Below are 16,150 nucleotides of genomic sequence, written 5' to 3' on the forward strand. Positions count from 1 at the left end.
CAAAGCAGGTAATTGCCAGAGGCGGGAGTTGGATGCCCTCTAGTGGTCGGTTCTCACAACACAAAGGTAATTTATTATTTTAATTTGGCCAATCCTCTGGCTGCAGAAATGTTTAAATTTCTAAAATGAGGGTTTTGCGAGATTTAGTAGTAAGTCTTAACGTGTAATTTTCCTGAAGTGTTCTGGTTATTTTAGTTTACTTTTGCGTGATCATTTAGCTGTATACAGGGTTTCCAACTTTGGTCGACTGGCTGGAGTGAGATTTTCAGTTCGAGACAAGTCTGCACACACATTTACATGTATGTAAGAGTTTAATTACCTTATAAATAGTCCGTATGATTTGCAAACTGCCCAAGGCTTTTAATGTGGCTAATTTTAGGTTTTTAATGGAATAATATATATTTGCTGTAAGATTTCTTGCTTGAGCGTGAGAGTCTGAAATTGTGAGTGTTGCGCCAGATGCGTTAGAGCTGGCAACCCAGTGTATAAAAAAGAAATTCGTCATTTTCATTATTTGATAATTATAGAACCATTCAAGGTTCCGCTATTGTTCCGAATTAAAAACATGGATGGGAATGGGATGCCAGTCTATCACAGGGCAGAGGGGTGAGGCAAACAGACTCCGTGCTGTGCATTCTTCTCATAATTCTTGTTGTTTGCCTTTTTAATTACAGCGCCCCTGTATCCCCCGACTCCCACGACAGATGGAAGCTCCCATTTTTTCCTTTTCCGGGGGGAGTATTTCTCCTATTGTGTGTACATAAAAAATCCTTTATTATATAAAAAACCCGAAAGGCATCCAGTAACTGTGTAATGGATGAGTGTCATCGAAAAAGACAGGTTTTATATATAATGTCAACAAGGGAACGAGTTCTTTCCCAAAGCTTTATTTAGACTATACCAGATTCTCTAGATGGAAACATCAGCGTCTAAATTCCTGTGATCCATGCAAAAAGGTCAGCGGAACCAGAGTCATTAAAATCCACTGACGGACGTGCTAAATTAACACTTAGGACTTTAACTCCCACACACACTTTCCAAATGCACATTAACAGCTGAGATAATCACCTCTGTTGAGACCCAAAAGGGCAACGAAACACGCGGAAACATACGGTGACTGGTTTGTTAGGGCATAAATACGCACCGAATATTAAGAGACACAGGAGCAGCATCAGAATAAAACACTAAATAGAGGCTCTACGGTACTATGGCCGTACATGACACGGATATATACAGAGAGAGTAGCTACAGGTTGCCACTAAATGGGGATTATTCTGCAACAACCTGTAGTCAATCTGTGCTTGGCCACTCCTGATCAGTTATTTCCTGTACAATGTCATATTGCTTAAGGCTGATCATTTGTTTCTTACTTCTGAAGATTCATATTAGCAAAAATGGAAAGTTCAGGTCCGGAAAGTGCAAATCCAAACCTTAGGTGAGCGTAAAGGTCACAGTCACAGGGTATTCTACTGGTTGGTTGAAATGAAACCTCGGTCTGGATTTGTACTCTCTGGACCGGAACGTCCCACCTCTGTATATTAGCACGAGGTCTTTGGAGATGACAGAGTGGGAGGATGTGCAGAAATTCATGAAAAAGAAAAACTTTGATTTTTATAACCTGTCTGGTATCTTCCGGTAATCGAGCCCTGTTGAAAATATCAGAGCTAAGGTCAACAGAATCATCAGAACTGCATGAGCATGATTAGATGCCTCCTTCTCAAATTCCGAAGAAAGATACCTATTTAACATTGATGTGTCAGTGCGCACCTTATGTGTCCAACAACATCTTGCCTTCAAAGAATTCTAATTACACCCCCCACCACAGCTGCCCTCCCATGACACCACATTTTTCACTTACTGTAAATGGCTGGGGAGATATACCTCATGCTGTTGTTAAGAAACCTCACAAGAAAATTTTGAGGTCAAATCTTAAGCAGCTGTAATCGATTAAGTGTCCCAGTTCCATCCTGTTGCTGATTTTAAATCCCTTTTAACACACATTTATCTTACAGCATCACCACATTCCTAGGGGCTATAACTTTGCCACTCCCCTCAACCCTGGGTAGTTTTTAGAATCACCTCTGCCGCTTCTTAAGGTCACGCTGTCGCTGCTTTGCTAAGAATTACGGTGGGGGGGGGGGGGGGGGGGGGGGTACCATGCCGGCCTGGGCTGCCGATGAATCTCATAGCTCCAGGTCCCTGGGGAGGCCGTCTGCACGTCGCCCGAATCCCAAAGGCAGACACACAATCCAGAGAAACACCAGGCAGGCTTGATTTAATAGTCCCCATTTAGTCACAGATCCCTACCTCACCCCCCCCCACCCCCCACTGGCGGTGAGATGAAAGCCGTCATTCCCAGGACTGCAGTTTATTCCCTCCTTTCTTTATTTTTTCATGAGGATTGGGAGGGATGATTAAGACTTTAGCCATAGGGCAGGTCTCTTTTAAACGTTCTGCTGTGGGCGTTTTAATTACGGCCCATCAGAGTCCGCCCATTGTTAGCCGCCCGGAGACTTGCCTCCTAGTTCCTGACAGTCTAAAAGTGGGATGATGCTGTAGACACATTACAAGAGATTCATGTGACATTCAGAGGACTTTTCCCAGCAATGCTGCATGTTCGTCATGCGCCGATCATGTGACCCTATTGAAGGGAAATGCCTTTTCATTTGCAGTTTTGTACAGGTACATTGGAATGCTTCTTTTCGCTTATCCCACCTTACTCTCCATTTTGAGACATACGTGCACATACAGGCGAGCACAAACCCGGGAGTCACGGTGCAGGGTCAGCCCACATGCCGTGCCCCAGGATCTGGGGCTTAAGGGCCTTGCTCAGGGGCTCAGTGACGCCATCGGTCTGCTTTTCCCAGGATTCCTCCCGAATTGTCAGTGACCTTCTGATCACAGGCCTGACGCGCTGAACAACGGAGCACCCATGCCAGGCGGCTGCTGGAATCTCAGTCCCTGCGTGGCACCCATGGGGACAGGAGTCCATCTCCTAACCCAACAGCACTACCCTGCATACAAACCAGCCGGTCCTGCTCTGTTGATCTGATTGAATTGTGACGGATCTTTAGCCGCTGTCACTCTTCCGTGTCTCACGAGTGAGTATTTCCGTTAGAGGGACTTACTGATTTAATTAAAGGTCGATGCATGTTTGACATTCCGAGGGCTGATTTTGCACCTTAGAAGCTCGTTTTTGAGGTGAGCACAAGATGAGCAGTTGCGTTTGGCAAATCAGAGAGAAGGGCGTAGATTTGGTTTCAACATTGAGAGACCAAATCAGCCCGAAACCCCCACCCCGTAAACACACACTACTCCCGTATTATCGGAAGCCCTTACCTACCATCCCCAAATCTACACCCTTCATTAGAGATGACATAATTCATTACCCATACGTAACAGATTCATGCTCTACAACTTCATTAGGGGTTTGAGACCTAAGAACAAATTCATCTCAAGATAATGAACAATGTCACATCACACGTCCCATCAGCTTAAGGTAACCTACATGCAGGCCGTTCTCTGCTTGACTGTGCCGTCGCGTACCTGACAGTGCAGGACTAAGAATGCTCTGCTACTCAAGGTGTTCTGGTGTCCTAGGAAAGATTTCGCTGAGTGCCCCCCCAACCCTAAACCTAAGCCGCCGCCCCGTCCCACCACCCCACAAAGTAGTGAAATATATTATAACTAGTGTAAAAAACCATAATATCATAGAATGCAACCAGAGGTATTTCTTGCGATTTTTTTCCACTCGCTTTTTGCATCCCCTAATCAAATGGACGCTATAGTACCGGCCCTGTACTCATTCAAAACCAGCTCAAATTGTGAATTTTTTCTCTCCTGGGTTAAACTCTTATGCTATACCTGACTGAACCAGCAGGGGGCATCTTTGCTAGACAAAAATTTCCTATCCCGAGCATTACAGTCCTGCTCCTCAAACTGACGCATATTTGAACCTTAACCAGAGCTGAGCTGGAATCCCAGCCTGCACAGTATAGACTAAAGACAGCTGCATCGTTTCTTATAAAAAAAAAAAAATACAAAGAAACATCTTTTTAACATCGTTAATGTTTAATGTATATGCTGTGGGTCAGTTTAGATAAAAGATTTTACCTGTTCCTCATAATATTCCCTTCCTGTCCCTCTACGTAATGGCTGAGTTCTCTAGGACCACAGTTCCCCCTCATCCAAATTGGTCCTGGGAGTTCTGTAGTAGAGTAACTTAATTGGTTTCCCGGTTTCATGGGGGAGCGAATGGAAGAAAAGTGGGACAAGGTGTCTTGTCTGACCTTCGCCGAGGCGCCCCCTAGGGATGCATCATGTGCCTGCAGGTCGCTTGCTGGTCTTCTAAATCTGTGTGAGCTGTGCCCACAGCGTGATAAGTAATCATTACAGGAGCGCATTTCACCCATGCCGGCAAAGATTTCTAAGCATACGGGGGGGGGGGTATATGCCCAAAAGGCACAATTAAAGATGAAACATTGAAACATCATTTGCCCTATAAGGCAGAGTCAGGCACTTTGGATATTACTGGCAGTTCGACTGTAGATAGTCAAGAATGTTCTAAATACCAGATCATAAGCTATGAAGAGGAATCAAACACAGAGGTTCTGTATGTCAGTTCTGAATCAAACTCAGGGATTTCCATGCTACTCTACTGAGAGTTACAGGGGATTAAACATAAAAAGACAACCCCCTCCCACACACACACACACACACACTCACATAAAACCTGGAACCAACCGCTCGGTGTGAAGGCTTAATGAGTCTATGATGAAGACAGCAATGGTGTCCTTGACTTGAGGAACCACAAGGTGCACAGCGATAGATCAGTCAATGAATCAACTGCCACTTTCACAGGATCCCTCCTCCACCCTCTAGCCCTGGGGGCACATGCTTGTTAAGGACTCTGTAGGATGAATCATTAGCAGGTCAGCTACCCTTGTTAAAAGCACGACCACACATCACCACCTGCAGAGCTCACAGTCTGTGCAGTGCACTCTGCTGAAATGACTAGTGGATTCTCGACCCCTCTTGGACAAGTCAAAGAGGCTCAGGCACCATGAGGAGCTCATAGGGTTAGATGAGAAAACAACCAGACATGCTATTTTTTGTCCCTGTATTATACCGTGTTTTTATATCATTGAACTCATTATTTACCGAAGTGTCACACTCTTTATTATGTATTTACATGGGACACATCTTGGGTCTGCAGCATCACTTGAGAAACAGCTTATGTATGACATTTAAGGAATATCTTAAAGCCCTCGTAGCAATTCCACTTTTTTTCCCCAGACGTTACCACATCCTCCGCCTCAGGGATGTGGCCGAAACTCTCAAACTCTCGTCTCGTTGGACGAATCACCCCCCCCCCCCCCCCAAGCCTTTCTTAAGAGTGATACTCCTTCCTCATCCTGCGAGTACAGGGGTCTGGGACAGATGCCAGCCTCCACAACCTGCTCGTTATCACCTGGTTCTGGAACTTCCGTCTTCTTCATGTGTGGGTTTCTCACCTCAGATGCTCCACCCCCCAATCAAATTCCCCCATATATTGTAATTACCAGGTTGTCAACTTTGGTCAGCTCACTGGAGTTAAGTTCCTCAGTCTGCACACTCATTTACATGTATGTAATCCTTAGGGTTTGCAAACTGCCCCAATGCTTTTGGCATGGCTAATTTTAGGTTTATAATGAATACAGATTTACCATAAGATTTCGTGTGTGTGAAAGTGTGTGTCACACCCGATGCGTGAGAGTTGGCAACGGTGGCATTAATTACGCAGCACACGCGTTTGTGGTAGTAATCTCATTTTAATATCAACGTCATGAATTGTTTTGGGAGTTTTGAGAGTGTGTGGAAGAGAAAAAAAAGCTGGCAGAAACGATCTACATACATATGTGTGCATGTTTAAGTTTTCGCATGTTGTGTGTTACAGCTAAAAGTAAGCTCGTTATGTTAACATAGTGATGTCTTTTCACTTTTACTCGTTTTCATTAGTAACGCATACGTAATTTAATGGTTACTTACTACATGCGAATCCTGTCAGCATTATCGCGTTCTCTCATTTATCGATCATCATAGTATACATTACCCGTTACTGTTAGCCAAGCTTACGGTAAGAGTATTCATTATTAGCTGCATAGATTTTCTTCATAGACAATCGGCCAGTTTTAGCTAATACCAGTACAGTGAAGAATATTCTCGTTTATACTGCTGCCTTTAGTCCAGTACATTAACTAGTCGGTACTGCATTCCTTGCAGTGACATATTTATTAACCACACATATAGGTGCGGTGCAGTAGTTAGTATTGCTGCCTCACAGATCTTCTGGGGCCATCGAAATACCGCCGTTTACCGTATTATCATTATACCGCCCAAAATTACCAAACACACTATGAAACACAGAACTTAATGAGTGTCTGACTTGCCCATCATTAGCGAACTTTTGATTAATTCACTAGCCTCATTGTTCTGACTGAACAACCTTCCAGTGCCGCCTGAAACCTGAACTGTTCAGTACATGAATCCTCCTTTTTAATAACTTACACATTTCAATTCCACATCTTCATGCCACAATGGATTTTTGCTCCATCACTCCCTGTACCCAGTCTATGCTTCTCCTGACAGAGTGATTACTCTCTACAGCCATTTAACACAGATATTATGACAATGGAGTTATCCCCCCCCCCCAACCTTTCTGCTTACAGCATAAACTGTCAAACTAGGCTGGCGTGTTTTGGAAACAATCAATACAATTACTGTTAAGCTGGATTAAAAGAAATGGTTTATTTTCTAGAGAGAGTTACAGCATAGTGAAGAAAAATAACTGAAGGCCTTTCATACAGTTGAGAGTTTCTTTACTGCAGTGTTTTAGACCCTCATATTTAAACATGTTCCCTGAAGAAAGCAGCACAGGCAACTTTGGTAAGAAATGTACAGTATAGGTTTTATATAAATCTGTATTAGCAAACCGCGAAAGGCACTGAATGTCAGTGTAAATAATGGGTTTTCACATTGTCCGTTAAACAAAGCTAGTTCCTTTTTTTAAAAATAAAATGTGTAACGGGAAATAAAAATAACGCCTGAAAGCAGGAAAAGCAGGTGCTGTGTTCCTCCGCTCAGCTGTGTATGTGCAAGGGTACCGAGCACAAGCCTAAGGCCATTTCAAGGATCAGACGCTGCTTTGTCAGTGATCTTCTAAAACATAACTGATTTCCTGCAGCTGATCTTCTGAAGCATCAATACTAACTATACATAATTATGAACAAACCTTTCAGAAAGAAAATTTAAAACCTCAAATGACGCCACCTGATCTATATTTACTCATATCAATTCTAACAGTCTTGTCAGGCGAGGTTGAGAAAAAATAAATTCAAATGTATTCTTTCAGGAACAGGATGACTTTTGATATGAGTTCAATTAGCAATACACTTCTCTCTCATCCTTATATGAATTAAAGTAGACAAGAATTGTCTTTCCCTGCAGATGAAACATGGTTTCTATGGAGACCTGTAGTATCGCTAAAGCAACTTGAAAGCTGACTTGGGGGGGGGGGGGGTTTGTCTAAATGTAAAGCAGAAGGTGTTTGCTTGTGCACTACAGGAGTTGCCCCCCCCCCCACCCCCCAGTGTCACACCCTGCCTTCCTCAGCTGATTACTTAATTAATAAAACTAAAGAGGGGGAGTGAGACGCAGAGCGATGGGAATGACCCGCTTCTGTCGGAACGGACAAATCTCTCATCGGTGACTAAACGGGGAAACGTGGCGACTCTTCGCAGACAGCGAAGGCGCAGGCGAGGCGGGCAGATGGGCGAACCCACAGCTCCGCGCTTGAAGCATTGCACAGGCTTCCTCTGGACAGACCTCAAATGCTGGGACTGGGACACCAGAGCCGAAATGGCCAACCATGCGCCGAGCTTGACAGCCCTCTGGTTTTTAGCATATGAACTGGCACCAATATGAATCTGTACTATTAAACTACAACTCTTAATAATGATGAACAGCTGCACCAAGTAGACATTTCTTGAAGGGCAGGGCAGGGGTGACATTTAACTTCAGAAATCTTATAGAACACGATGCAGCTCTGAATCCTAACTGCGAAAGTTCCTTAAAGGGCGTGACAGTGTGCAACAGGCCGAAAGCAGCAAAGAGATGGTGAGCGATTGACAGAAAAAGCACAGTAAAGGCGCAGTTTTCTGAGCACAGGTAGGGGGTGCTGTGTCACAAAAGTGTTAAGCTCTGTGCCCTGAGTGTTAAAGTGCACATATGGCACCAAGACTTTAAACTGCTTATGACATAATTCTGTATTAGCGCTAACAAACAAAGGGTGCATGGTATAAAGACTGTACACTACTTGTGACCCATTACTGTACTTCTTACAGAATCATTTGACCCGTTCCTGCCTCGTCTAATAGCTGGTGGCCCTGCAAACTTACTAATGAAATACATCAGCATAGTCAAAGTTGCTCATAAGTGCAGCTGCTGTTTCAGTATGACAAAAAATAGTAATAGTAAAATCTGCCAGTTGAAATTCTGGGTTTATACAGTAATGACCAGTTAGTGTTAAAGCTTTCCAAAAGGTGAAATGAGATTCAAATCAAACTCAAATCTTTCATCCAATATTTAAACTACAGACAGATTCACACATACATCACACATGAAAATGTTATTCTAACACAGCACTGAAGGTGAATGTTTACAAAAATCAGAAGCTGAGCTTTTATCAGCCCTGTTTTAATAACACATCAACACAGGCTAACTGCCCACCATAAGCGGCCATGAACCGCAGTGCAGCATTAACTGCACATTCTCACGCTCCTTGGGCATGACAGGCCTGCATCATGAACCGCAGTACAGCATTAACTCCACCTTTTCCCGCTCCTTGCGCATGGCAGGCCTGCATCATGAACCGCTTTCACCTACCACATCTTTAATAACAGTGTCAGAAAGGCACACGAGTTCAAATAAATTTATAATTTAATCTAAAATGGCAGTTTTTAAAACCTTTTAAACTCTGAATGGTCTTCTGACCGACTGTAACACATAGGAGGAACACTGTCCAGAACTAAATTAACATGGAAATAGTCAGCAAGCAGGTTAATGCTCAGAGTAGGATTAGCCAGTAACCCTACCTATGCTTTTCAATTCACTGGGAACTATAGTTCAACCTCCAAATACTGATGAATGTGGCAGTTCGGCCTAGGTCTCTCCATGCCTCTCTCAGTACGACATTGGCTTGCCGTCTTCCGGTTGGCTGAAAGGGTTGGCTGGTCCCACGGGCTGGTCCTGCTGGTCGATGGACTGGTACGCGTCACGGTTCCGGCTGACACCGGGAAAGCCTGTGCAGAACACAAGCCGCGGTCACACTCATGGCACGCTCGCTGATCGCCAGGTCGCGCTCACAGATTTTCTGCCTCATTTCCCAGTGCGGGTTGCTAGAAATAGGTGTCAGGACATCGGATAAACCTGGTTAGCATTCAGCATGTAAAATGGATTAGCATTCAGGAAATCACCGGGAAGGGGTCCTTCCAGGCAGATGGCTAATCTACTGATAATTAGCCAACAAGCCAAGTAAATTATATCATTTTTCCCCACTGTCATTCAAAGTATGTTTGTTTTAATTGTCCCACAGTCTTGAGCCAGAACATCCCTTAATAGTTTAGAACAGACATGAACAGGGAAGACTGAATGGCTGCATTCACATCAAGGTCATACACTGCTGTCACTCGTTATTAGTATTTCTACACTCAGAACAAGTGCACAAAAGAGGCTAAATTTCTCACAGTTGCAATGTGCGACAGATTAGATTAACAAATATAAAATCCCACAATGAAACTGCTGCACCCAGGCAGTTAGCCTGTATGACCGCAGTGACAGAACTGCTGACCAGTGTGACGTAAACATAACCATCAGTCATGAGGGACAATGCTGGGGCGATATGGAGGCCGCAGTCAGCAGCGGACTGACGCCGAGCCTCTAACCCAGAACACAGAAGCTTCAAAATCTGACTCTTTGGCAAAACGTACAAAAAGACACACAAGAGAACTGAAAACCTAAGGAAACGGCGACAAATGGACATCCACATGCTAAATTAACATCTCCTAGCAACATTATCGGGGTACTTAGCAACAACACCGGAGCCTAGCAACATTTTAGCCACCCCACCATTAGATAGAACCTTTAACATCTGACCTGTGCTGTGGCATCTGGGGGAAGGTTGGGGGTTGAAGAACATTCATTATGCCGACACAGAAACACAGAAAGGTGAAGTGATTCACAAACTGAAAAATAAACCCCGTTCTGATATATAAACTGAACAGACTGGGAAGAATAAAGCATTTGTCTTGTAAACAAAACACAAGATATTCAATACACCAAAAATTCCCTTCAGAAGAATTTATTAAAATAAACTTTAAAAAATAAATTTTAAATAAATTACTACTCTTAATAAAAACAGAAAACCTTAGCGCTTTAAACTGCAGATAGGCTTAACAAATTAAATGTTCATGTTAATCCCTTTTCTTCCATTTCTTCTCCAAACGGAGAGCTCAAGAGAGGGGCTAACCGATCTATTTCTGACATCAAACACGTAAGATTAATAGGCTGAAACAAAACGGCCTGCCGAGGAAGAGATGAGACTGACAACAGAAATGGAAAAGTAACTGGAGAAAGAGAGAATTACCCAAAGAATTACAAACAGAAAGGCCAAGAGAACAACTCAGGGCTTTTAGAAATTAATGACATCAGTATATCAGTAAATAAAATAAAAATAAAAAAACAAAAGAGAAAATAGCCAACGAGTATAAATCCTTCATGTAAAATAATAATAATAAAAATAATAAAACAAGCTATTGAAGAGTTACAAAACAGGATCATAATGAGTGTGAAATTTCAGCATTCAGAGAACAGGTGCATTTGAACTGCAGAAGGGGAGGGAATTCTGGGATGGCAGGTACAGTGAGATCACAAGGTGACCGATACTGGACACAAACGTGGAAGAAAAAGAGACAATTATACATGACCTGCTTCTGTTGGTACCAAAAGCAAAGGTTTTTAAATCATGAAACAGAAATGAGAGACAGACAGGAGGTGTAGTTGGGGCTGGAACTCAGTAACGCCAGCTGAAGGGGGCACTATCGGCACTGTCCGTGGTGCATCGACTGTCCACCGAGGTCTCCAGGTCTGAAGAGGCTAGGGACAGGCCCAAAATGGAGGATGAAAAAGAAAAACAGAGAGGGGTGAGATCCAATCCAGTACAGCAAGAAAGGAGACAGGGACCAATCAAAACACTAGGGGCGGAGCCTCCGCAGCGGCCAAACAGAAAACAGAGGGAGGGCAGATTGAACCAGAAGTAAAAAAAAATCAAATTAAATGCCTGCATCCTAAAATAGAACTTCATGAATTTCATTTTGCTTTCATTCTACCGTTCCCCAACTCTGAGGTGCCGACGCTGCTGAATGTGCAGAACGAGGACGTGTGAACACAAACCGCCAGGCTGAGGCGGAGTCTTACAACCCAGAAAAATAACAAAGAAACAGGCGGATACTCTGCAAATGTGCTTCCCTGAGGCAGAGCTAACAGGCCCCCATGAAGTGTGTGTGGGGGGGGGGTCTACAAAATAATATTTTTCTGTTAAAATATAGGACCACCGTGGGGAAAACAGGACAACAGTGATGCCTGGTAACCTTTGACCCTGAGAAAGGTTCGCTTGCAGAGCAGAATGGGACCTTATCCAACAGCTCGAGGAAAGGCTGACAGAACCGGCCCTGGATGCTCAAGCTGAACACCGAGGCTCTCGCTGCTGCCCACGTGTGACGCCAACAAGCACCGCCTGTGCTCCAGAGGGTTAGGGTTCTGCTTCCTGTCTGTTGGCTGAAATTAGCTTCACGAAAAAGCCCGGCGGAGAGGCAAAGTGATTAAGCAGTGGGTTTCATGCTACACTTGGAAAAAAAAAAGTAGAAAAAAACCAACACTGACAACCTCCTTGTCCTTGACACAGGTTCTAAATGAAGCCCAGCTTTCAACCGGTGCTTTGCACATGGAGCAACCAGGACCCCCCCCCCCCCCCCCACCTCAATCCACCCCCTTCAGATATAAGGTGTTATTACATTTGAACACCACTCTTCTGCTGGCTCCAAATTAGCATCACACACACACGATTATACACGATTATTAGTGCCAAAACCCCCACCCCCAACTCCCCCTCCTGAAAGGACCATGAATCCTCAAGGAACATCAGTGGCTGGAAGAATATAAATAACCCAAAATACACTTAGCGCACGGCGTTACCCAAAAGGACGCAGTTAGTCCAGAGCGCTCGGCTCCCATTACATTAAAGAACCTCACTTAAGAGTATGATGGCAGTGGGGTGGGATATGAAATAATAAGAGCAATTCTTCATACCCAATCAAAATCACAGCTGGCTCAACGTACTGACATATACAGGTACAAGGTACAGTAATGACAGATACAGACATCTGGCAAATTTCTGGTCGGGGACAATTTTTCTAAAACTAGTCAAAACCATAATAAACCAGGCCAGAACGTACCGCCCAAGGGCCAAATTTTAAACATTTCATATTGCACCCCTTAGCTTTCCCCGGACGGCCATCTTGTGCCCATTGATGCCAAGACCAGCCACTGACTAAACTGGATTATCAACTTGGCTCATGGGGCTCCACTGTTAACAGGGGGGGCAGAAACGAAGACGCAAGCAGCACCAGGTCACATGACATGCTGGAGAGCGAATGGAGCCGAGATGGCAAGCGTGGCAAGAATCAGAGGTAGTGGAAGAATAACCAAGGCAAGACAGTCGCTGCTTGATAGTAGTTCATAGTAGGTTAATTTTCAGAGGAAGTTTAACCACATACGTGAATGGTTAACGATGTTACAAAATGGCACTTAGGTAATGCGGCCAGAGCATATTCTTGAAATGCGAAAACGCACAGCCCAAAATTCACCCCCCAGCCACTTGACTATGGATCAAACAGCAACAAAAGAGTTTGTGTTTGAATGCTGGAAGTCAACTACATGCGATTGCCTGACGGGCCAGTAGGGGTCAGCTGTTCCACCTCTGGCTGGGATTCCACAGATAGCCAACATCCTCACTGGGTCCATGAAAGGCGGTGAAAAGGAGCGGGTGCAAAAGGAAGTCATAGCTGCAGGGATGACCCCGCAAAATGACTTACCTACCTGAACTGGCGCACTTGCAGTTCCACACTCACACTGGACCTCACCCACTCACCAAAGTTAACATTGTAGTCTCCGCCCCTCTCGCGGTACATCTGGTAGACAAAGAAGCAGGAGACGGGCTTAAGCAGCAAGCTGAGGATGGCCATGCCCACGCTGAAGCGGAACGTGTCCCGTGTCCTGTCCGTCAGGTTGTCCGCCAGCGGGTAGAAGATCCCAAAGTGGATGATGTCCGTCAGCATGGTCATCACCATCCCAACCAGAAACTGCGCAGTTAGGATACACAGCATCAGGTGGAGAAAGCAACATGTACACTCACACACACAACACGAGACGATTATACGATAATACGAGTATACGATTTTCAATGATCAAATTCAGTTGTGTCCAAATAAACTTCTGATGTAAGAAAAATCAGAAATTGCTGTGCACCACTATGATGTCATTTGTAAACCGATATTTGACATCAGGACACTCCAAGTGCCACCAAAAATGCAGATGAAGAACAGAGTAAAACTTCAAATATTACAATCTTCACCAGTACAGTTTAACTGTACTTTCGCTGAACATCTTATTCACTTAACAGCAAAAGTAGACCCTCTTTTGGTTTATTGTGGTTAGTGCATAACGGAAGCATGACACTTAGACTTACAATCATCACTGCAACACAGGGCTAAAAAAACTCAACTATTCTTTACAGATCTTTTACTGAAACTGTCATGATGAAGTTCAACTCCGTTAACTTGGCTACATTTCCCAGAGTTCCCCAATTATGAATGACTAAGGATTTAAAAAACACGATTTTTTTTTCTCGTATCATAATTATGTACAGCTTATATGTGCCGTCTCCAGGAGAAAAGCAGCAAGCCACACGCAAAGGAAGAGTCCTACTTGGCCCTCCCTGAGGGGAGTGCAGTAGTTCAGAAACTCACCATCAGCACTGCGTCGACAGAGTCCCTCTGAACAATGGCCCAAACAGCAAGGGCCAGGACAGTGAAATTCCCCCAGGCGTACGACGAGGGCAGCCATGAGGCCATGCAGCCCCTAGGAATGACATACGGATGTAAAAGCAAAGGTACACATACGGCAGGTGACTTTCAGCACAACTCTTCCAACCCGCCACCATTAGGGACGAGTGTCCCAGTGAATACCTCAGAACTGGTACATTCTCTGGAGGTCAGCCTCCCTTAAAATTCATAACTGACAAGTGTGAATAAAAAGGTACATGAATGTCTCAGAGGTATACAGGTGACAGGGGAGATTCTAGGATTTTGTTAGGTGAATTGTTGAGTGACAGGGGAGGATGCACTCTGTGGGCCAATCAGCTCTTAGCTAGTGCCTCTATGGCCCCACCCTAGTATATGCCCCATATAACATATGGTGATATTATATAGTAACATCATGGTGTTTTTCCACCAATTACCATGGTGTTTTTGCCCCAAGTTTTCCTTATATAATCCGTTGGGGAACATGGGAATGTAAAAGTTTAACTTAGCAAGAATTTGTGTAGGAGGAGAAGACACCCCCCCGCCCCCACTTCTAACTAACGACCGGGTTGGTGGCTCCAGGTGAAATTCCTCAGGTGTGTGAGAAAAAATAGGGGGAAAAGCGGCCAGCAGACTCACCAGATGGTCAGCAACCAGTGCACGAAGACGATGGCCTGCAGGGTGAAACACAAACAGAGGGACTTAAACGACTTAAACGGGCGAATTGTAATTGCGGTACAGCCAGACTAGGAGGAGACCTACACGCTAAACTAACCCAGAACTTTCATATCCGAATTACTCACCACCCGCCCAGCCCACAAAAACATATAAAAACACTTCAGTGTAACAGTCCACAGGTTAGTGGTTACCGATGGCTGATAAGCAAAGCCGAGAATCTCTGATCTCCAAAGCGATACTTACCAGCGTCCCCTCATCGCACCGACTACCGTGAATGAATAAAAGGAAATACAGCAGCTGTCAGACAGCGTTTCGGTTTATTCACTCTGTACCAAATCTGTTCCGCTTAATTACCTTCAGGTTTACTGCAGGGATTTCCATGTTTGTTTTGTCCGACACGGACGCCGATCGTGTCCCACCGTATTTTCCCCCTTCTTCCCGTGTAAAAATAACCGCTGCGAAACTTCCCAAACTACTTTTATTAACGCCTCCCCTCCGACCAACAAGCAAACACGAACCATGTGACTGGGGGCCTGACTCAGACCATGTGACCCTCCCCCTCCGCCTGCCTGCACGAGACGCGATAATAATATCCCCTCGTTTTGCAAATATTTCTGGTTGGTTGATTTCGTTACTTTTACCTACTGGAACAGGCAAAACAGCCTTATTTATTATATTATAGTGCAGGAAAAATATGGTTCCACTCCAGTGAGACAGTCAGTAGGCATCTGATTCATTAGTGCATGCAAAATTTGATGGGGTGGCTGTGATGATATTACTGGCACTTATGCTAGTTTCAGATGTAAAAGTCAGTGGCATATCAAACACTAAACACCATTCATCACTAACCCCACATTCTAGACCCAGTCACCCAGTCCTGAATCTACCCTGTCCGTTCCACCTGAAAACCGTCCGCACTGAATCGCGTGCAAACGTGCCGTTTCTGTATCGATAATATTGCTCCTCTGCGGTGCTCTTAGTATTTTCAATGGCAACAGTTTCAGTCAGGCTGAAGTCCAATAATCAAGGCCTTAATCCACTCACTGTGCTAGACGAGAAATTTCCAGGGGTGAGGTGATGTGGAAATTGATGAAGATCGGATCAGTAAGTTTGAGAGACAAGTTAGATGGATTAGCAAGAATCGTGCCTCACTTTTGTACTTAGGTCACCATTCTACAAATATCTTCTCTCCGCCCCACACCCCAGTCCCTATGATGAAAAATATTATCACTTTGTACTTTCCACAGTTTAATTTCCAGACAGCCTTAGAATTATTTTTTTCTTCCAGGATGTTTCAA

The 16,150-nt window shown here is 44.3% G+C and overlaps 1 protein-coding gene across 2 annotated transcripts; it reads right to left on the reverse strand.

Moving 5' to 3' along the window:
• Window positions 1-6,767: 6,767 nt before the first annotated feature.
• Window positions 6,768-15,376, reverse strand: LOC125747951 (angiotensin II receptor-associated protein). 2 transcript variants are annotated; one of them, XM_049023640.1, is made up of 5 exons: window positions 15,207-15,370; window positions 14,814-14,848; window positions 14,121-14,232; window positions 13,244-13,454; window positions 6,768-9,338 (listed from the first exon to the last, which is right to left on the reverse strand). In XM_049023640.1, the coding sequence occupies exons 1-5, from the start codon at window positions 15,231-15,233 to the stop codon at window positions 9,220-9,222; spliced, it is 504 nt and encodes a 167-aa protein (XP_048879597.1). In that variant the 5' UTR covers window positions 15,234-15,370; the 3' UTR covers window positions 6,768-9,219. The 2 variants fall into 2 exon arrangements, with proteins under 2 accessions (XP_048879597.1, XP_048879599.1); XM_049023642.1 differs by lacking the exon at window positions 6,768-9,338 and adding an exon at window positions 9,349-11,190 and having other exon boundaries at window positions 15,207-15,376.
• Between the last annotated feature and the right edge of the window lie 774 nt (window positions 15,377-16,150).

The sequence above is a fragment of the Brienomyrus brachyistius genome, chromosome 8 (assembly GCF_023856365.1).
Source record: "Brienomyrus brachyistius isolate T26 chromosome 8, BBRACH_0.4, whole genome shotgun sequence".
Lineage (NCBI taxonomy): Eukaryota > Metazoa > Chordata > Actinopteri > Osteoglossiformes > Mormyridae > Brienomyrus > Brienomyrus brachyistius.

Excerpts from the sequence above, each read along its gene's own strand:
- LOC125747951 (XM_049023640.1), bottom strand. The coding sequence starts at position 15,233 with ATGGAAATCCCTGCAGTAAACCTGAAG. Across the intron at positions 14,233-14,813 it reads CACTGGTTGCTGACCATCTG|GGGCTGCATGGCCTCATGGC; the intron begins GTGAGTCTGCTG and ends TGTCATTCCTAG. Across the intron at positions 9,339-13,243 it reads AGACTACAATGTTAACTTTG|GCTTTCCCGGTGTCAGCCGG; the intron begins GTGAGTGGGTGA and ends TGTTCTGCACAG.